This window comes from Scomber japonicus, chromosome 13, assembly GCF_027409825.1.
Source record: "Scomber japonicus isolate fScoJap1 chromosome 13, fScoJap1.pri, whole genome shotgun sequence".
Lineage (NCBI taxonomy): Eukaryota > Metazoa > Chordata > Actinopteri > Scombriformes > Scombridae > Scomber > Scomber japonicus.
This window is the reverse complement of record NC_070590.1, coordinates 18907336-18929204: the sequence shown is the minus strand read 5'-3', so window position 1 is coordinate 18929204 and position 21869 is coordinate 18907336. Positions and strand designations below refer to the sequence as shown.

At 39.3% G+C, this 21869-nt stretch overlaps 1 protein-coding gene across 2 annotated transcripts in view; it reads left to right on the top strand.

Annotated features, from left to right (window-relative positions):
- The window catches only part of dclk1a (doublecortin-like kinase 1a), a 46290-nt gene that overhangs the window by 13119 nt on the left and 11302 nt on the right, over positions 1-21869 (top strand). Inside the window, exons 4-6 of one of the 2 annotated variants that reach the window (XM_053331485.1) lie at positions 4196-4307; positions 8336-8443; positions 18379-18473. In XM_053331485.1, coding sequence (XP_053187460.1) covers positions 4196-4307; positions 8336-8443; positions 18379-18473 — 315 coding nt within the window. The remainder of the gene's footprint in view (positions 1-4195; positions 4308-8335; positions 8444-18378; positions 18474-21869) is intronic. The other variant, XM_053331484.1, reaches the window with a different exon arrangement.

Genomic DNA, 21869 nt, shown 5'->3' with positions numbered 1-21869 from the left:
CCCTACATGAAGGCAGCCCCTCTTTCTCTTTTTGCTTTTTCCATCTTCATCACACTTTGCATGTGTTTTTTTCTCTCTTTACCTGACATTTCTGGTGTGCTACAGTTTTTATCTCTGGATAAGAGGCTTCAAAGCACCTCATTCCAGCAATGTCCTCTTACTTCAGCAGCAGCGACAGCAGTAGTCCTGGCCTAAGGACGTCTAGTCAGACTGACTCAGAGCAATAAACACACATCCAATAGAAATCCTCTTTGACAGGAGTGTCATGTGAATAATCATCCAAAAATGTATTCATAGGAAGCAAAAAATCAACCTTCCAGATAAAAACCTTTTTGTATCTTTAAAGCTGAAATGGTTATTTTATGAATTGATTGACTGGTATAATTATTTGATATTTCTCAAGCAAAAATACAAAATAATTGTCAGCTCCAGCTTCTTAAATGTGAGAATTTTCTTCTCTACACTGTTTTACATCATGCAAATGTAATACCTGTGAGTGTTGGACTGTTGTTCTGTTTCATAGAATAAACTGATGAACTAAGAATGAATAGATTGATAATGTTGTGTTTTTGTAAAGCTAAAGGGAGGTGCTAAAATAACACCATATAAAACTGAATGTAGTGGATTTCCTTTTATTGTTAAATGATTGTTTGACCATTTATTTTGTTTGTTCTCTGTTGAGAATGTCATTTTAATAAGTGTGCAATAAGTGTAATTTTACACTACTCTGTGTAGTCAAAAAGTAGACATACAGACTGCACACTGTAAAATACCATCCAGGAATTTTAACTGAAATATACAAGTTTTATCATTTTAAGTTAATTTAGAATTGTGTTTGAGAGTTCAAATTCTCCAAAGACTCATACATGATTAAAAGCTGTTGTGTGTCTTCAATACAAGTTCAAATAGGTCAGGGTTGTTTCTTTTTCATAATAACGAGAAAACTGTGAACCATGATGAAGGCTAGTACTGAATTCAGTCCTGGCTCCCGTTCAGTTATTATAATAACATCATTGTTTTTGCACTGATGCCACAGAACAACAATAGCATCTGTAGCTTAAAGTTCTTTGTTTGAATCAAAATCTGATTTTGTCCAATAAATTAAAAAATCTTAAATCCACCAAAGGAAGACAATAGTTTATACAACTTGCAATATTTTGTCACATTTGGTGGCATCAGAAGAACTATTGGTATTTGTTGACTTGACCTGAACTTTTAAGACAGCCCTTTCTATCAGATTTCTAATTTGAAACAAGTTAAATTTGACAGTGTGTACAATATCTAGGAGCAGCTTTGAGTTTCTGACGTTTTGAACTTAGAAAATATACTTTTACTCCATTCACTACATCTCAAAAGAGAATGTCATAGTACTTTTATCTGACAGCTATCTTTACTGTACTTGTTTGGCGGCATGTTAGTACCAAAAAAAAGAGAGAGAATAATACTCATAATACTAATACTCCCATTGGAAGGATAATAACTTTGTATGACTTGCACCAAGGCTTCAACTAACTTGTTTTAAATATCGATTCATCTGTGTCCTTTTATTAATAAATGAATGAATGAATGATAATAAATGGTCAACACAATTTCCCAGAGCCCAGTAGGAGATAATATTCAGTTGACAACAACAACAACAACAACATATGACATAATCTAATCTATAGCCATAGGCATCTAATCTAATCTAATGTCTTTCTACACTTTCTAAACCTCCTATACTTTATTTCTATACTTACTACTAAAGTAAAATGACTGTGCTCAGTAGACAGAGTACAACACCTAGTATTAAAAACACATTATGCAACAGCAAGTAATATAAAATTGATGTAATGATTAAAAATAATGTGATATTACTGTGAAATAACAGAAGAGGTAGAAGTGGCCATGTCTACCTGTTAGTGCTGACACCCTGGGGAAATGTTAAAGGTGTCAGCTGTATCACAACCATCGTGTTCTCGTGCCTGAAATATATTAAGGAACAAAGCAATATGAACTCTGTTATGAAACCAGATAATATCACTTCTTCACACACACACACATACAATTTGCGCAATTATCCTTTTAAGGACATTGTCTGCAGCCTAATCCAAATGCTAACCGTAACCATAATCAATTCATACCTTATACTAACCTTAACCAGGACCTCAGAAATGATGTTTCACCTCATTATGACTGGGCTTTGGTCCCCATGGTGACTACAAGTCCCGACAAGGTTGGTGTTTATACTGGAAAAAGTCCCCAAGAAGTAACAAAAACGCACACACAAAAGTATCCATGTGTGCCTGTTTAGACACGTGTATCTTCACATGATTTGTGTCTGAATGTGCACAGAGACACACACACGCAAACACACATACACACACACACACACGCACAGGCACAGAACCTTCATTTGAAAAGTTAAATGAAAACGATCCATATTCCACAGAGAGTCTCGCTGAGATTCCCTGTTGGCTCGTTTGGAGACTGCAGGGGGTAAAGTAGGGTGGCTCCCATCTCCCCTCAAACACAAACACACATACGCACACACACACACACACACACACAGAATGGCCTTGTCGCTGTTGATAATGCTGTTAGATCAGCTGTGACTTTCTTTTGGGCTGTTGATCGGTGCCTAATAGGAATCTAAATGGATTCTTGGATGTTAATTGCCATGAAAATGCAATAATGGTAGCTTTGTGTTTACTTCAGGCAGTGCTAGACATGCATGCAGCCTACATTGCAACAGCTTTTAATAGGTTTTTGGTGGGAGATTTGTCATAGCAGATGAATGAACTATTGTCTTTGTGTAAATCCCTCTCTGACTGTACCGTTGCCTATCGTGAAATATAACTTGGAATATTGATGATTTTGGATTATAATTAAAGTTGTTTTTTTTAAGTATGTTTTTTGGGGCTTTTTGCCTTTAATGCACAGGTAAGTGGAGAGAGACAGGAAACTGGAGGCAGAGAGGGGGGAATGACATGCAGGATAGGACCGCTCGGTGCATGGACTCGAACCGGGGTCGCCAGTAAATCATGAATAGTTTAGATCAGATATGGAATTAGCTGTTGACCAAATCAAATAGAAAATAATGAACATGAGAGTATTTCTTAGCCTATTTATCACAATAAGCACTGTATGACTATGATGAGTTATTCCTAGCAGACAGGTGTGGGTGATTGTTAAAAAATCTGTCTTGTGCATACAGGATGAAAGGACCATAAGTTAGAGATTTTTGAGTAGGCAACTATACACACAATAATTAAGATTCTGCAGACCTTGCCAAAAACCTTTCTTCTTTGATGATATAGGTTCAGTTTTGCAGCATTCAGTGACCCAATTTTCAAATTTTGACATTTTTTTGAAATCACTTTGATATTAGTGTCACAGTATAGTCAGTCACAGAATTACAGTGATTCATTAAGACAGCAACTTTTTTCTTTGAGTCACATATAGACTTACTCATCTCTGTACTTATTCAACATTAATCTCTAAATTCAACTTTCTGCCTCAGTCCCACTCTCTCATACCTCTTTCTGTCTCTCCTGTAAGTCATATATGCACTCTCCCTCTCTTGTCTTCGTTTCACCTCTTCATTGCTATTTATAGGATACTAGTATGGGTGGGGGGTGGGGGGGGCTCCCTACTTCCTTCTCTGGAAGTCTTGTGCATGTGCTGCAGCGTATCAGAAAATTTGTGAGTCAGCAAACTCTCATCATAGTCACTGATATACTTATTAACTGCAAAACAACACAGCACTGCAGCTCAAGGACTTTTCAAGCATGCGCACAGATATTCACAGACACCAATGAACGCGCAAACAAAAACACACATGGACGAAAAGACACCCCTGATGGTCCTCATCCGTCTCCTGGGGCTCAGCGTCTGTGCCTTTTCATCTGAGTTCAGGAAGGGGAAGTCAATTTTGTGAATGCTGTGAAGTGCAGAGCAGAACAGAGTATGTGTGTGTCTTCTACAGAAAGCTTTGTGTATGTGTGTACACAGTATCAGTGGTAACCTAAAAGTAATGTATTTGTTAAAAAAACACAGATCAGCTGGGATTCTACTTTCCCTAAACAAAAGGTGCCCTTGAGCAAGGTATTTAGCCTTTAAAAGCTAAAAGCTGTCATTGCTTGTGGCAGCTCCCAGAGGTTATTGTCTAGAGAAATAAAGGTTTCACTCTTCTGTCTCTTCTCTTTTTTTCAAGGTGTCATGTCTGCAAGACTTCTTTGGGGATGAAGACATTTTTGTGGCGTGTGGACCAGAAAAGTATCGCTACCAGGATGACTTGATGCTGGATGAGAGTGGTGAGGCGTCTAGTAGTTTCTCTCATTCTGACATTTCATGTTTGAGTGTTCAGTCTGCCTCTCTTATGTTATTCCTTTCCTTCTCTCCTTTCTTTCCTGCTCCCAGCTGTGTTTTTTTCGCATGTGCTATTTGCTTCGGCTGAGTAACTTATTGAATGCAATCACACTGTGATAAAATAGGAGTTGTTGTGGTACACAAGTCTGTTGTCTCTGTAATTCTATAAATTAAGGAATTACTAGTTTAACAATGTGACTAATTAAGGTTGTCCAAAAAGAGCTAATTTGGAGAAATACACTGCACTCCAAACTCTCCCAAGATTAATGGACAGCCTAATTAATGCACAGTACCTCTTGTAATTGACATAATTATACGGTTGCTAATTTCACTATTAACTTAGATGTGATATCTGACTTCTTTTCCACTTCCTGTTTACATGCACAAGTAGCCATGTGCTACAGCTGATGAATGTGACTGCACATTTTGGAAAAGGATGTTCAGACTTTTTAGGATGCTGGTGTGCAAATATTGTAAACCCTCTGCAGATGCTAAACTTTATTTACCTACATCCTGTGTGTGGAAAACTTGAACTAAGATGTACTCATACATTCGCACAACATTACATTTATTAATCATGGCTTTGAATATGTTAGAAAAATGGTCATATCAAGGTCAAATGAATGTCTTGAGCTTTGGTGTTAAATTTTGTTACCAGTCTTTCCAATTTTCAGTTTATTGGTCAGAATACATAATACATACATAATTCTTTCCTTTTTTCTTTTACTGGTAAAACAAAATCTTTATTTTCTTTCTGCTTTGTCTTCTGACTGTCTGTACTTGTACCTATTTATCATGTCTGTGAACAGTAGCCCTCGTCTTCCCTGTGTGATACATTTTCTTGGTTCAGGTGGCAAAGGAGTGTGTAGGCTGTCCAGTTCATTATACTCCATTGTTTCCTGCCTCTCCTCCTCCTCCTCTCCAAAGAACGAGCCTCATACACTTAAACCACTGTCTAACCTTTTGTACAATTGTTCTTCTTCTTTTCCTCTGTCTATCTCCCCATTGTGGTCTTCTGACAATATGTTGCCGCTTCTCCTCTCACTTCACCCATTTGTGTTTTGCTCTCTGTCTCTCTCTTCTGCTTTACTGTCTGAAGAATCCTGCCACTTAGCGCTCATCTGTATTCGTAGCCTTTCATCTTCCTGTCTCCCATGAATGAGTGTGCACTGGTTTTTGTTCAATGGTTTATTAAACTCATTTGTTTCCCTTGTATCCCTTCATCCTTTCATAATAGCCATCCCACCTGTGTCACCAACTTCCACCTCCTCCCCCCTTTTGTCTCTCCTGCTCTTTTTTCCTCCCTCTCTTCCCACCCTACTCTCCTTTCATTTGAAATAGATAATGGCTATCTGTTACATTACCAGTTCCCCTTTGGTAACCTTCTTTACTCTTGAGAGGAAGGAAGCGCTCACATGCAACAAGGTGTTTAAAGACCATTCTTCCAGGGCATCTGCATTTTTATTAGCTACTGATGATAGTCCCTCATACAAGGTTTGTTGTAGTTACCAGCTACAGCAAAGAAGTGGAGCACCTCTTACGGTCAACCACTTGTGCTCCAATACCCTTTACCCGTCCATGTAGCCATAAGGGTCTGCATGATGTAATATCATCATCTACCCTGCCTTTCATAAAACATAACCGGTCGACCATGCCAGTCCCATTTCAAAGGCTTCTCCAAATGTGGCTGAGAAATGTGCATTCTTTTTCCTTCTTATTTTTCTGAAGTTGGGAAGACAATCAGTGTGTCTTTTATTGTCCTCAGTATACCATAATCCACTGAAAAGTATTGCAGGCTGTTCATTTGTCAATAGTGCACTCTGGGGTACTTATCAATTCATTAAGTAAGAAAAGCATTGCATGATTGCGTCTCATTTGGCTCCAGGGGCCGAATTTTACTTCTCCTGAAATTTCTTTTTAAGCTTCAAAATAGGTCATGCAGTTGCTGAAGCGTGTTTCATGTCAAAGTAAAAACACCGCAGGCTTTTCTTAGTGGATGATTTAGACTTGATGTGTGACAGATATGTGTTCTTTGACAGATATGATTCTTTAACACCTAAAAAGCTATCAATAGCACATTGTGGAGAAATGAATGTTAATTAAACTGCATGATTAAACAGCAATATGTGTTATCTTGACATTAGCATTCTCCTCTGATATCTTTCTTTTCTTTCTTCTTTTTCTGTTTTTGGCTCTGTGAGAGGACATTATACTGATTTACTGGAAGCTTAAGCCTTAAACTTAACCAGAACTTCCTTACCCTAATCTTAACCAAAAGCCTTAAACGTCTTAAACTTAATCCTAAGGTAAATGTTAGGTTTTTATGCCCAGTTGTGGAGTACAGTAAATCCCAAAATGTGTGTATGAACAGTTTTTTGTCCCCCACACAATGGGACTAATATAGTGCATGTACACACATATGCTTTTTCTTTTTGTTTTAGAACACAGACACAATTTGACACCTCTTCCTGCCCAGGGACACAGAGAGCTAGAGGTAGAGGGTAGGAAGCACGAGGCAGAAATAGTCAGGCAGGAAAGCAGATTGAAAAACAAAACAGACAGCGCACAGAGAGACAGTTGGAGTCAGAGCTGCAGACAACTTCGCCTCCTCTCAACATCACTATAATTATCGCCTCTGCCTCAGCTCTGGCACACTGTCATCATGTTAACACTCTGCATTGTACATTAATCACTGGGCAACAACGACTGCCACAAATAACACACACACACACACACACACACACACACACACACGCACACACACACACACACACACACACACACACACACACACACACAGACATGCACCCATACTCTCATACACACACACGTGCAGACAGCAGCACACACTTGGCTGTACATAATTTCCCATCCCCGCTGGTCTAAAATGGTAATGAGCTATAATGAGGCTGGGTTAATGAAGAGGAGAGGAGCAATGTTTTGGGGATGAATGAGGCATGGAGGATGTGTGATTACCATCACATGGCTCATTTATAAGGACTGTATGTCTGTAAGATATCAGACCTCCATGAGTCATAGCTGTCACTCCTGAAACACCACAGCAATAGTGTTTGTGAAAGTGATCCCAGTGAAGGTCACCTGAGGGTAAAATCACTCACACATTTTGTTACATTAGTGGTTTGCTGTTTTCTTGCATGTCAAGAGGTCAGACTCAATCAAAAATGTTAAAATAATAGTTGCCTAGGAATCCATAAAATGTAAGATTTTGATCTGTTATGATGTTACTGTTTTAAAGCTACGGTATATTACAAAACACAATACAGTGTCACCAATTCAGTGCATCATACTGTTTGAGTTTTATTCTTATTCTTCTAATTTGATGAGTTAAAAGAGTTAGAGTGAGAAGTCCAGTTGCTTGGATTTTGATTTAAAAGCTATTAACTCTTTTCCCAAAACTTTTCCTTTAAAAGATAGGTTTCCTAGTTTTTTAAGTCTCTCCTAAAACAACGATCAGGTACCCAAATTAAACACTGACACATGTTTTTCTTGTTGTAGTCATTATTCCTGTTCATACTGGCCATTAGGAGATCCCTTCATAATGCACATACAATGTAAGTGGTGGGGGCCAAAATCAATAACCCTCCTTATGTGTAGAAATTAATTTAAAGTGTTTATTTGAACCTAATAAAATCAATTCAGTATCTTTCAAATTTACAGTCTTTTCAACAGGACAACACTGTATTTTGCAACACAAAGAGGGGATTTTTTTTAAAGACTGTTGCAAGATATCCACTTTACTTGATTAACTCAAATGACTTAAGTATTATATTACCAGCAGATACCCATCACTTACATTGTAAACACATTTGGAGGAGATATTATAGTCAGTATGAAGAGGAATGCTTCCCGGGAAAATAAATATTTCAATGTTCATTCAATCCATCCTTTAAGTTTTGGGGACTATTTAAGTGGATGAAGAAATAAATGGTTTCTTGACTTCTTCATACCTCTCTGTGTATTTCAGAGTGTCGTGGGATGAAATCGATGACCTACGGAAAGATTACTGGCTCTCTGAACCGAAACTCCCCCAAGACTGTCATCCAAACACTGCGCAACAAGTCCCCATTATCCGGTAAGACAATAAAATAAATTTCTTTCTTCTTCTCACCTCCTTCTCCTTTAAAGGAATTTGTTAAAGAACTTGGCACAGTGTCGTTATCCTGACTTTGTGCGTATCTGTGTATTCTTGCATTTGTGTGTATGTACATTTGTGTGTATGTAAGAGTGCGCACAGTGTCTCACACCTGATGGACACAGTTGGAAGTTGTTTGTATCCTAGTGCTTCCTTATGTGATTGCTTAGTATGTTCTAGCTCATCACTCAATCAGTGTCACAGCAAATGGAAACAGTTGGAATAAACACTGCAATAAAATCATAGCTCTGCGGAGTGTCTGGCATGTTTAGCGTGTATGTGTGTGTGTGTGTGTGTGTGTGCGTGCACAAGTGTGTGAGTTGTGTCTCATTGCGTGCAGAGTATGAATTCAAATGAGAGTGATTTCACAAGGGAGTGGAGAAATAGGCAAAGAGGGGGATGAGAGAGGTAAAAAAAAGAGAAAAAAAGATGGGGAGTGGGAGTGAAGATGAGAGGGAAAGAAGAGGGAAGGGGGTTGGTGACTCAATCCTGCAGCTCCACACAAGCCGTTCTTTACCTGACATACTAATGAAATGTAATAAAATGGTAAGAGCTTGCACCGGTACCTGCTGCATTGTTTGTGCCTGATAATAATGTGCACCTTACATAAATGTCTCAGAAAAGTCCTTTTGAGGCAACAGCGAAGCACAAAAACTTCATATTCATTCTAACGACTGAATACAACTTTCATTCAGATTCATTCATTAATGTTCCAGTTTGCATGTGCCAAACTTTCAGTCTGGCTCCAAGCTGTTGAGTACTTGGTGATTAGTTTGGAACTTTAGCAAATGTCACGCTGTTCTTTTTCATGATTGCACAGCTAGAGCATTTGCTGAGTGTAAAACACCTAGTTACGCAAAACACTTGACTTTTCATCCTTCCTGTTATTATTTTGTGATTTTTCTGTCTTATTGAGTTTGCTGATGATTTGATGGGTGATGCAACACACAGACACTCCCCAGAAAGAAGTTGTTCGACCTGCTGTTCAAGCATAGACACACTTTTTTTTCACCTCAAAACAGCTATGTAGCATTTCAGACTGAAAAGCAGCCGTTGTTAGTAGGCGTATGCTTTGTATTGCGCTGTGGGGAAACAGCTCTGGGGTGAAGTGAGAAAGTTCTGGATGCTGATGGCTTGAAAACTTTGGGGAAAAGGTTATGAGACTGACTGAGTCATACACTATCTGATCTCGTTGGCTGAGGCAGCCTGGAATGAAGATGTATACTAATGTGTGTGAGAAAGGTAGACAGAGAGAAAGAGAAAGAAAACAAGAGGCCGAGACGGTGGGGGGGGGGGGGGGGGGGGGGTGTTGGGGGGGAGGGCGATTGACTCGTCTTGGTTGCCATGGAGACATAGCACAGTAGGAGCATGTAGCTACAGATATAATAGCCTGTGACACCCATATATGGCAGCGACTTCCTGTGAAACGGCCTGCAGTGGATCTGACTGCCGCTCGGCCCTTGCTGGAACCCTGAATCAGACCATCCAGGTATTTTCACTACCGCCAATCAACATCATCAACTTTTCCCAAATTGCTGTTGACTGTTTTGTACCACACTATATTCATTCCTTGAAACATCATCAGTACATACCAGAAGAGTTAAGACTGGAGCGACATGACAAATAATTGATTGATCCTCTGTTTTTTTTTGCAGTTTGAAAGTACACCATATTCACCTCCCTTGAGGACATTTTGTTCAAGACTTATGCTAATAGGAGCGCCCTGTAGCCGAGTGGTTACAGCGCATGCCATGTACTCACAATGTATGTCATTCGAGTCCTACAAGAGACCTTTGCTGCATGTCATACCCATCTCTTTCTCTCCCCCCTTGTTTACTGTTACCCCCGATTGTCTAATGATAAAGGCAAAAAATGCCCAAAATAGAAGAAAAATGTAATAGTCAACAGCAGCTGATTCTATGTGCTGTCCCACATGGCTTATATACAGTAGGTGCCCATTCTGCTAGTATGTGTCCACTGATAATGAAAATGAAAAGAAGAAGCTGAAGCAAATGATCTCACATTGTGACAGTGTAAGGAATCTAAGGATGGTGAGTCTCAGTGGTTATGAAGTTTGTAATCACTGAGGTCCATCTGCTGCAATGTGCTAAAAGAAGACTCAAAAGAATTCCTGTATTTTACTTGAAGGCGGTACATGTTTACACTTGTGGTTTCTATAAAGAGCGGAGAATTACAGAAACTCATAAGCAGTTAATTTATCACACTGAAAGACCTATACACTTTGTTTACAGGTTATCATTATAACATATTGATATAATTAGTCTAAAAGAGAATTCAGTGGACTGCCAATGTATAGCTCAGAAAGGTTATATTTACTTGTAGAAGTATTAATTTGTCAATTCCACAACTGTACCATTTCCATGCGGGGAATAAACAATAAAACTGCAACATATTTTAATGTACAATTACAATTAAAGTAACATGTTCAAAATATGAGAAATAACAGAACTTTACAAAACTAGTATCTATGTCTGACAAAAGTAAAAGATTGTTTATTAACCTAAGCAGTGAGTCATTTCAAGTGTTGTGTTGTGTACCGTAGAGAGTACAGTCTAGACCTACTCTATGTGTAAAGTGCCTTGAGATGACTTTTGTTGTGATTTGGCGCTATATAATTAAAGATTGATTGAGATCCATTGATTGTGAGTACTTCTGCCCATTAGTGCATCACAAATATGTAAAAAGTTTCCATGTGAAATATTATATACAGTAATGACGCATTTCAAAAAACCGAGAGGGAAAAAATATAACTTAAAGGAAATCATCTCTAAAGCAGTCAGTGGAAGTAAGATGATGTGGAACAAAGAAGATTGAGTATCTCTTTGGTCAAATGTTTTTTCTTCATCGAGACAAACACATTGTCTCATCTTGTCTGTTTCAGGAACATGAGCCTTCTGAGAAATAAGCCAAATCAATTCTGCAATGCAGCAATAACAAACTATTTATCAGGCTGCTTCCCAGCACAGATAGAATTTACTTCTCCTTCCTTGTTCAGAGACCTGCGTATTGAATGAGTCATTCTTATCTAATGTGTGCTGCTCATCACAAAGCAGTAATCAAACAATCATTTTGATATATGTTAGGAACATCAAATAATTACCTGCTAATGAATGAAAAAGTGACACTAAAATGCATCATTCTTTTATTATTCTCAATCTAGCGCTGGAACTATGGATTATTTTCAATATCAATATTAGCTGTTAGGTCCATCAAATGTTAGAAAATTGCTTCCATGAACACCAATTTACAGTCATAGGAGACAAAAGAGATCGGGCAATATGTGAGAAACTTGAATCTGAGAATTAACTACATCTACAGTTTAAGATACAAAATCACATCTACCTTTTTCTGACTGACAACTACTGAAATGTCTACTATTCATTGTTACCATCTTGTAATTTCAAGGTAATGTGAAAGACACATCTTCTTGTTGAGAGAAATACCACAGTTAAATAGTTAGAAGTGTAGGGTGATGTGGTGTTATGTTCTCTCAGTTGTGTATGTGTGTTTGTACGTGGGTTGGTTTGTGTGGGTGTGTGTGTGGGTTGGGGGAGCAGGCTTTTGCGTGTTAGCCTGACATTGTCATCACTCGAGCTTCATTCTGTGATGATCTCAAGACCCCAGCTGAGCGTCTGCACACACAAACCCAAAATAATGTGAGAAAACAATTTACACTCATACATAGATTCTCTCCCTGTCTCACCATCTGTCTGTGGTCTCCACTGATGCCTCATGTCAGCTAAAATTAATAGAGAACTGCAGATGGTGTCAGAAAGCAACACTCTTATACTTGAAGGTCTCACCTTTCACTTTCTGTCACCAGCAACTCTGTATGATGGGAGAGACTTTATGGTGAGGTGTGTGATGCAGCTGACCCACAAATAAATTCTTGCAGGGGATCAGCTGCTAGAAGTGACACTTTCTGAACTGCGATGGTGTGATGTCAGAAGCCTTCACCACTCTCCCACTCTATCAAATCTACTCATTTGAAGGGTACAAATGTACTTTCTGAAAACTGATAAGCACAGGCAACGTAACAAATAACAGAGACCAAACCAAACGGCAGAAGCTGGGAGAAAAATAAAGTCATGACTGAGGCAATATTGATATTTGCACTAATAGCAAGATAATGAGATGCCTCCAGGCAGCTTTGTGTTCGTGAAACAGCATTGTATTGACTCTAAAAAGAAAAAGGCCCCTTTTTGTTTTCAACCATCATATATTTGTGATGTCTGACAGTGTTTTGCTTGTTATGTAGTAACAATTCTCCCTCAATATGTGTCATGAGGCAAAGTGTGAGGGAATTTTCATGTCTGTGTCTTGTATGAAAATGATGAAAATGTTCCTATTTTCATATTTGTGCGATGCGTGAAATGCTCCTTAGATAAGCAGACAGTGATGGACAGAGAGTTGTGTTATTTCAGGTTGAGGTTTCATCATTGTTGTCATAGAAACAATGCTAAAGTGAACAAACGTATAACAATGTTGTGACCAGAGACCTGAGGCCTGTACTGCAAAGCTGGATTTTCTCTTATCGAGGTAACTTCAGGGTTAACCCTGGGTTTTCCGTACTACGAAGCTGGTTCACTTCGTACCGGGGTAAATCACCATGGTAACTTATGTTGAATGGCTAACCTAGCAGGTTATGTTCTGGATAAGAGATCAATGAGTATAAAAGCACCATCTCCTGACCAATCAGTTCTCTCCGAAAATGGCTTGCCCATTCTTAAAAGATCCTGTCAACATTGGAGCGTGGATCGTGAGAGGTTAAAACTATACCAAAGGTACTTTAAAGCAACATTAAGTTAGTTTAATATTCAACATTCATTTGACATTCAAAATACAAACCTATTATACGCTTCAACCATTTGAGTGAATGACATACAACTGTATAACATACAGACTAATATCCCTCATGTGCCTCAAGGTTTATTTTTCAAATATATCTTTTCGTCAATTTTTTTACAATTAAAATAAATAAGTAACCTTACCACCACTCAAGTTTCAAAACTTGTGTCAAAAAAGTCTCAATAAGAACATCTTAAGAGTAATCGCTGCAAAAGCTGAATTTTATTCATATTTTTTAATTGACCAAAATATATATTTAAAGACAGTGTAAAGTGAACAGACATTTTCTTCTGAACACATTAAATAGGTCATAAATGTATTTCTAAAAAAGGTCTAAAAAGCATTTCAACCATTTAGATTTGAATTGTGGAGCTAGGCTTCACAAACTGTGTTTCAAGATGTCTGTGTTCAGGATTTAGTGGGCGGGCCTGAAAATCACGCAGCGGTGATTAGCATAAACCCGCCCCTGCTGCTGTAGAGGTATAAATACATTCAGCACACACTACTACTATAGTAGTAGCCACCGAGTTAGCAGCCAAGTTAGCAGCTGAGTTAGCAGCAGAAAGCTCTCAGACGTAGCGTCCATGTTTCATGTAGAGGTGGTGACTTTGATTGACAGGTGACACTTGGTAGGGGGCGGGGTTTCAGCGAACTCGGCAGGCAGAGCAGAGAAAGAGACTGATTTTTACACAACTTTTGAAGCTTAATTTCATAAATTGGCAATTTTTTTAATCATTCAAATTTGGCAGGGCGGTTAACAACACACTTTTCAATATCAAAACACATATTTATTCTTACTTTTCTTTAAAGTATATTTTTGGGGCTTTTTTGCCTTTAATGTACAGGTTAGTAGAGAGAGGGGAATGACAAGCAGGATAGGGCTACTCTGCATGGTATTTGAACACATGGGGCGGGTGCTTTACCAACTGAGCTAAACACCACGTATTTATTCTTACTTTACACAGACTTTAAAAAATAATCCCTGAAGCACATGAGGGATATTAGTCTGTATGTTACACTGTTGGTTTGACATCATTCACTTAAATGGTTGAAGCGCATAATAGGTTTGTATTTTGAATGTCAAATGAATGTTGAGTGCTGTCCGTTCATATTGTCCGATGCATTAATATTGTATAATCTCACGAATTTACGCATTAACAGAGTCTGCTATTTTCTGCCAGCATTCCTTCCTGGCTTTTGCTGCATCAACAGTGTTGCTTTTGGCCTGGATGATGTGATATAATTCTTCATATTTTTGAAGAATAAATGTCTGCTCCTCTATAGTAAAGTAGTCTGCTCTGCAGAGTTTCTCCATGTTTGTGATTGGTCAGACGCTGCAAACACCTCCCCTTTATGTGAGCGCGCAGTGATCCAGATTGGAAAACCCTGGGTTCAATTACCGAGTTGATAACCAGCTTCGTAGTACCGCTTATCAGGATTGTGAATGTCTGGGTAAGTCAACCCAGGTAATGGAGAGATATCCTGGGTATGTTAATCCAGCTTCGTAGTACAGGCCTCTGGTCACCTGAGAGTGGTTCAATGATTTTACTTCAGATTTGCTGAGGCATTCCACTGGGTCTGCAGTTCTGGTGTATCAAGTTTGTCTTTGTCAATAATGTTTTTGCATAACACATCCATATCTCCTGGAGTTTCTGAACTGACAAGCTCAAGATTTGTATAACATAAAGTTCTGCTCCGCTCACTGATTTTACAGTCCAAATTTATGCCTGATGAAGGTTGGATAGGATGAAACATTACAGCAACAAACAGCAGTGAGCAAGACAGTGTGTGGGAGATTATTTCCTTTCTGTGATTGCACCTTCCTTCTAAACACCTGTCACTACTCAATGTGCAGAGATTTCTTTCTTAAATTTATGGTCCAAATTTCCAAAATACCTTTTGACATCCCTCAGAATACATGCATGAAATTCTATGTTATGTTTATATAAAGAACCATCATATATGTTTGCTGTTGCTGCTGTCATATTTTGATGTTATATTGGCTTTTTAGCCACATTAACTCTGTGGTTCTAGGAATGGCACTGTTGGTCTGCTAGTCTGTCCACCACTTTTGTCCAGGCTGAAATATTGTTGACTATTGGATAGATTGCTATGAAATTTGATACAAATATCTACGGCCCAAAGAAGATGAATTGTTATAATTTTAGTGATACCTTTCATAGACGCCAGATAAAAGTTTAAATATATACAATATTTTAGTTTATTACTAAATATTAGCCAACCTAATGGCATTCTTCTCAGCTGTCTTATGTGTTCATAGCTAATTAGTACATGTTAGCATGCCAACAGGGTAAGATGATTAAAAAAAAAAAAGGTAAACACTATACCAGCTAAACATCTGCATGTTAGCATTGTCAGTATTAGCATGGTAGTGCGCTGATGGCTGCTGTACCAAAGCACAGCCTCACAGAGCCGCTTGTATTTTAGACTACTGTTATTGCTTTCTACTTTTTCATTGAAAATGCTTGAAATGACACATAGGTATTTACTTTACCCTTAACTACAGGGTAGATAAAAATATATATACTATAGTACTCCACAGTCACCTGCCATTTTCTGAGCAATCTTTTTCATTATGAATTGTTCAATGATCACGCAGCTGTGTGGAAGCAGAGTGAAAGAAGATGAAGTTATTTCATGTGGCCGCACTGGATTCTGGTCTAATTTGTAGATTGTCAGATGCTTTTGTCCACATAAATGAATACCCTATACGCCCATATTGGGAGCAGGTTTGATGTCTTTACACTGAAGCCCATGGCCTTCATGTGGACAGGAGGAGTAAGGAATCTTTAACCGCCAAACATATGAATGATGACTGATGTGATCCACCTGTCCTTTGATTTTTGGGGAATGACACTAATTATGCAACACTGATGCTTCAGATTACTGAACATCTTTCTGCTTCCCACGTCCATTCTGCTTCACATCTTAATTGTGAGAATAAGAAGGGACACCAGCCTGAAATGCAGAGCATGATGCTGCTAGCTGCTGCTTTGGCAAATCCATTGACAAGCTGCCTCCACGTTGACCATCCCAGTTTTAGAACTATATTCCTTTTTTATCACCTTCTCCTCGTTTCTTTCCTATTCATTTAATCTCAACGTAATTTCTTGTCATAAATCGCCCGATATAAAAATGTATTTTCTCTTGCACTTCTACCGATCGCCTCTCTCTCTCTCTCTCTCTCTCTCCACCTCTCCCTCTCTGTCCCCTGTGCGCGTCAGAGTTTGCGCAAGCAGTCTCTCCTCCTCTGAGCCGTCTGTGTACTACAGCTCTGCTCCATCTCTCCCATTCACCACAGTTTACTATCATAGTCGGGCGGAGCGCGTACAGAGGTGCTGTTCTTCTTTCCTTTCTTCTTCTTTTACCCAGCTTTGGATTATCACTGTGTCTTTCATCATGCTGGAAGTGGAAGGTAGGATATGTAAACGACATTTGATTCGGCTTTATTTAACATCCCCCCCCCACACACACACACACACAAACACACACACACACTCGATAACTTCGATCATGTTTGGATATATGCGGGTTATTTCGCCGGTCAGCATGGGTGTGTCACCATATAGCTCGACTTCGCCTTGTAGTGATCTGTTAAGTGAAATCAATGAGAGATGTTAATACTTGTTGTGTAACCGGGAGGAGTGTCTGTCCGTGTGCGTAACGGCGATGCTGAATTTACTCAATGAAGATGCTCAGTATTCTTTAAACAATGGATGTTTCTTCTGTTGTATTTCTTGTCTCACTTCGCCTTTGAAAAAAATGATTGTGTAAAACAGGGGCAGTCGGTGCTATTTCAGTCTGCTGTTGGCTTTATCTCCTCGTCTTGAATAATTCAGAAAGTTCTTTGATCTCGGCAAGGGAATAAACATTTTGTGAAGAATAGACGACTCCCACAGGTTTCACTTCTCTGCTGCATCAGGATAGTCTCCCAAAATGTAATTAGGTGGAGACTACAAACGAAATATTGTTTAGATGTAGAAGTATTTGGGTTGATTCAAAAAAACAAAAAAACATCAGAAATGGCAAGATTATGGTTAAAAATACTAGAAATGACAGAAAACTATTAATCTGGTATCATTTTTCTGAATTCTAACTGAATCTTTTTTTTAATTTGATTTGACCTCTGAAATTCTTTGTCACATTATTGGCCATATTTGAGTGACTTTAAATACCATACCCCACCCTAGAAGTCACATCATTAACAAGTTGAAATTCAAGATCAAAGCTGAATTTCAGAGATCTGATCTACTTCCTGCCTACTTCCATATATCTCAGATTCCTCATTGGTTGAACGTCTGTCAAGGACTCCATTCATTAATAGTTGTGTCATTCCATTAGTGCGGTTTTATAGATCTATCGGTCATTTAGGGCTACCTTGAGATGACTTGAGGTGAGGCCATGAGACAATAATCCATGTTTACAGTATTTTTGTGCTTGACCACACACAGGCTTCAGATGCAGTGTTGATTCATCTAATTTAATGAGGTTATGCCGCTGGGTGTGTGCTGTGCTGCAGCTGGAAAAGTAGATCGAGCTGAGGTCAGGAGTGCATTGAATTCAAGAATCTGTTTGAAAATGAGGACAGTGGTGTTATGTATGCAGCCATGCACTTGGAACATACTGTAGGGTAATTATTGGGTGGACATATGGTTGAGGGCTCAGGTGTAACTGGCATATTTTAGAGAGAAGAGGATTTGGTTAAAGTAAAAAGTAAAAATGAGCAGTGTGGACTTCAGTGCTCTTTTCTATTTTCTCTCACTCCCCCGCTTCTCTTCCTCCTCCTCCTCCTCCTCCTCTGCCTCATTCATGTGAATGGATAGATACTGAGGGCGGAAGTGTGGGCTGCTACTAGACACTCAGAAACATGACTGTTTTAGAAAACATTCACATTTAAAGGATTGTCTATTTCAATTTTTCACTCCTCTTCAGTCTCACCCATCGCACCTACCCAGCTCCATTTTCTATCTCTTTTCTTCCCCCAGTGAACGGGACACCGGCCAGTCAGCTGTCCACTCCTCACTCGGGAAAATCTCCCAGCCCCTCCCCGACCAGCCCAGGCAGCCTCAACCAACGCCGGGTAAGACCAGAATATACACAAGCACACACACACACACACACACACACACACACACACACACACACACACACACATAACATTTAGCAACAATAAATCCATAACAGATTCCTTCTATGTTCTCAGGAAAAGGACAAAGCTGTGACTGAGCATAGGCCAACTTCATCTTAGAGTCACTAGAATCCGGAGAAACCACAACATCCCAACATCTTCAGTGTCTCAGATCGGGGCGGGGCGTTGACCTTTGACCTCACGCAGTGCTGATCTGGGATTCTGAGAATTGCAGGCTCGTGTTAGGATCCTCTAAATGTTACAACTCTTACATCCAGTGTTAATAGTTTTCAAGGGCAATTCCTCCTTTCATGCTGATACTCTGTCATATTCCCACATATACTGACCCGTAGTCCTTTGTTCCTCATGGAGAACTCTATCTGTCTCTGGTAGCCAATCGATTAGCGATGCTATCACTGACTGTTAGAAATGAATTGACCTGTCAATAATTTGTGCAATATCTGATTTAAAGATGAGACTGATGATTAGCTTCATGAGCAGCCTGCTCCAATCTTCCAATAGTTTTTTAATCTGCTAAAATTGGTCTACATCCTCTGTGACCCACTGAGCAGTGTGATGTATTGTGTTTTAGCTTCTTTTAGCAAAACAAGAGACCCAATCAGAGCCTATTGCTGATCTAAGATTGCTTTTATTTATCAAGTCATGTCTTTTTGCACATGTACTTTTGTGTAAACAATTCAGAAAATACATTTTTTTACTATCAAATCAGATTATTTCTGCCATTATTCTTTTTTGTCAAGTATCCTATGGTTTCCCTGGGTAAAACCCCTCCAAAACATTCAAACACCAAAACTAAGAATCGTAATCTGTTTTCTGTAACTAACTGGGAAGAAAGAGGATCTGAGGTGCAAATTTATTATGTACACTGTAAAGCGTGTTACTATAGAGACTACTGTGCAGAGGGGGAGCATGCAACTCAATCGGAAAACCTTGAATTCTAAATGAGAGAGACTGAATTTGTGTGTGTGTGTGTGTGCGTGTGCGTACGTGTGTTAAAGATCAAGTAGTATCAAGTATTCGTTAATCCAGTCCTTGACAAAGATGATGGTGAGCTTTTAATATCAGTCTCAATCCCAATCAGACCCTCATTTCTCACGCCAGCATTTTTTAATTTGTGGCTCTAAGCCTGCTGCTGATTTAGTTCCTTCATAAATGAACACTCACATGCTCAGCTCGCCTCAGACTCCCTACACTCACACACAGACACAGCAGTATATTTGAAGCAGTCATGTATTCATATGGGTTCCCACTTACATGCTATGGGTTTCAGCGAGTGTGTGCGACAAAACACGAGTGTAACATATTCATACAGTGTGTAATAACTTTTTTTTACCTGACAGCAGAGCTGCAGCTATGATTTATCTTGTAATTTATTAAGTACTTATTGGTGCAGACACAAAGCCACAAAGAGAAGGCAAGAACGTGGTTGGTGTCAATATCATAAATATAGGACATAAAGAAAATGAAGTGGTTTTTGAATCACTTCCGTACACAAATGAGTATGTATGGCTGTGTGTAGGCATGGCTGCACACACTAAAACCAAGCTTCAAGAACTCATTTCTTAGGCTCAGTAGCTTCAGTTTCATGTTACATTTGATGTGCAAGGAAAAATTCATGGATGGCGCATAGTCTGGTGAAGTGACAAAGTTATATCAATGTGATATGAAGGTCAGCCAGGGCAACAGAAACAGATCAGATGTGAGTTGAAGCCACAGTGAGAACCTTACCGGTGCCTCCATAGTCATCTCTAATGGAAATGGGTCACATTAAAGTGTGCAGTGTTGAAAAGGACATTTATAAACCCCTGCTATCTCTCTGTCTACTTCCCTCTGAATGAATAAGTATGTGGCAGTTAATGTAGACCATTACTCTGCTCCATTACTGCTGCTCTGTGCTTTCTTCCCGCATCTTTTCTGCAGTTTCAGGGAGATCCTGAAAAGTCAGAGAGGTGAGGGTGGGGTAATGAGATCTAATGAGAAAGCAGCAGAAAGGAAGAGATGCATTGCCCCATCCACTCCAAATAAGACCACACCGTCTGTCATTTTCCTTCCAAATTCCCCTCAAACATTAGCCTTCACGCTGACTCTTTGGGATTAAATTCTAGTTTTACAGAACACAGAATGGCAAGGGATTATTCCAGTCTTTGACACTGGAATAAAAATCCTGACACCCTATACTAAGCCTGCAATGGCTTGGCTAGAAGGTAGGGAGGAAGCCTCACAACCCATTATCTCTCCTCTCCACACTGCAGCTTCACACTCTTCAGCTATATTACGATGTAATTCTCCACTTTTTCTATCCGCCCTGCTAGCAATTCTCCCCCTGTCCCTTCCCTCACTCCATCTCCCACCCATTCTCACTCACCCTCACCCATCCCCATCCCCCCTCTTCTCCATATGAAAAGGTATTAACTTCACAGGAAGAAATTATATTCCATCATTTCCCTTGTAGATGAATTCTAAGCTTCTGTTAAGAGGAAGCGCCGGGTTTTCGGCACTATATTTGCACATTTTTTCTCCGACTGTGTCACCTCTGTGGAAACATGCATGAATAATCGTAAATGTGGCGTAGACACATTCAAAACCTTTTATGTTAAGGCTCACACCTGAAAAAAAAGCATAACCCCAGACAACCTCATTACCTCAGAAATGACCTTTCCTTAGAATTACATATTAATGTCTGTGTTTTTAAAAGAATGTGGGGCTCAAAAATCGCAATTTAAAATAAAAATGCAGCTAATAAGGCAATGAAAGCTGAATGAATGAATCTTTTTTCCTAAGTAGACAGAGCCTCAGTGACCTGCTACTAGGACTGCATTTTAACAGTTCACCTCGCTAGACCCTGCACTTAAACACTTACAGGCACTTTGCTGCCTGAACTAGGTTGCTCACACAGCTTGGACTATCATAACCTATTTCCTCCAGCAAAATATACAGACATAGTATTGCACCATGGCTATTTCCCTTTCGCCTTCAAACATACATGGCTATATGCACAAAGACAATACATTTTCACAGATGGTGTGCACAAAATCACTTACACGTTCATGCATGCTTCAGCAGAAAACATTTTTAACCGTGAAATCACCATTTGCACCCCGTCAGTAGACACAGTGTGGACTTGCACATGGTATGTGTTTTATACATTCAGTGCACGCCAGAGTGACCCATTTTCATGAATTAGCAACAGAAGCATGAAAGAGTGGTCTACATTCATGAGGTCATCCATTTCCCTCTTCTTCTCTGTGCCTCTTTTAGTCCATTCAGCGCCACATGTCCCACTAAAAGCACCATGGTTCTCTAAATTGATATTGGTTTAATATTTAA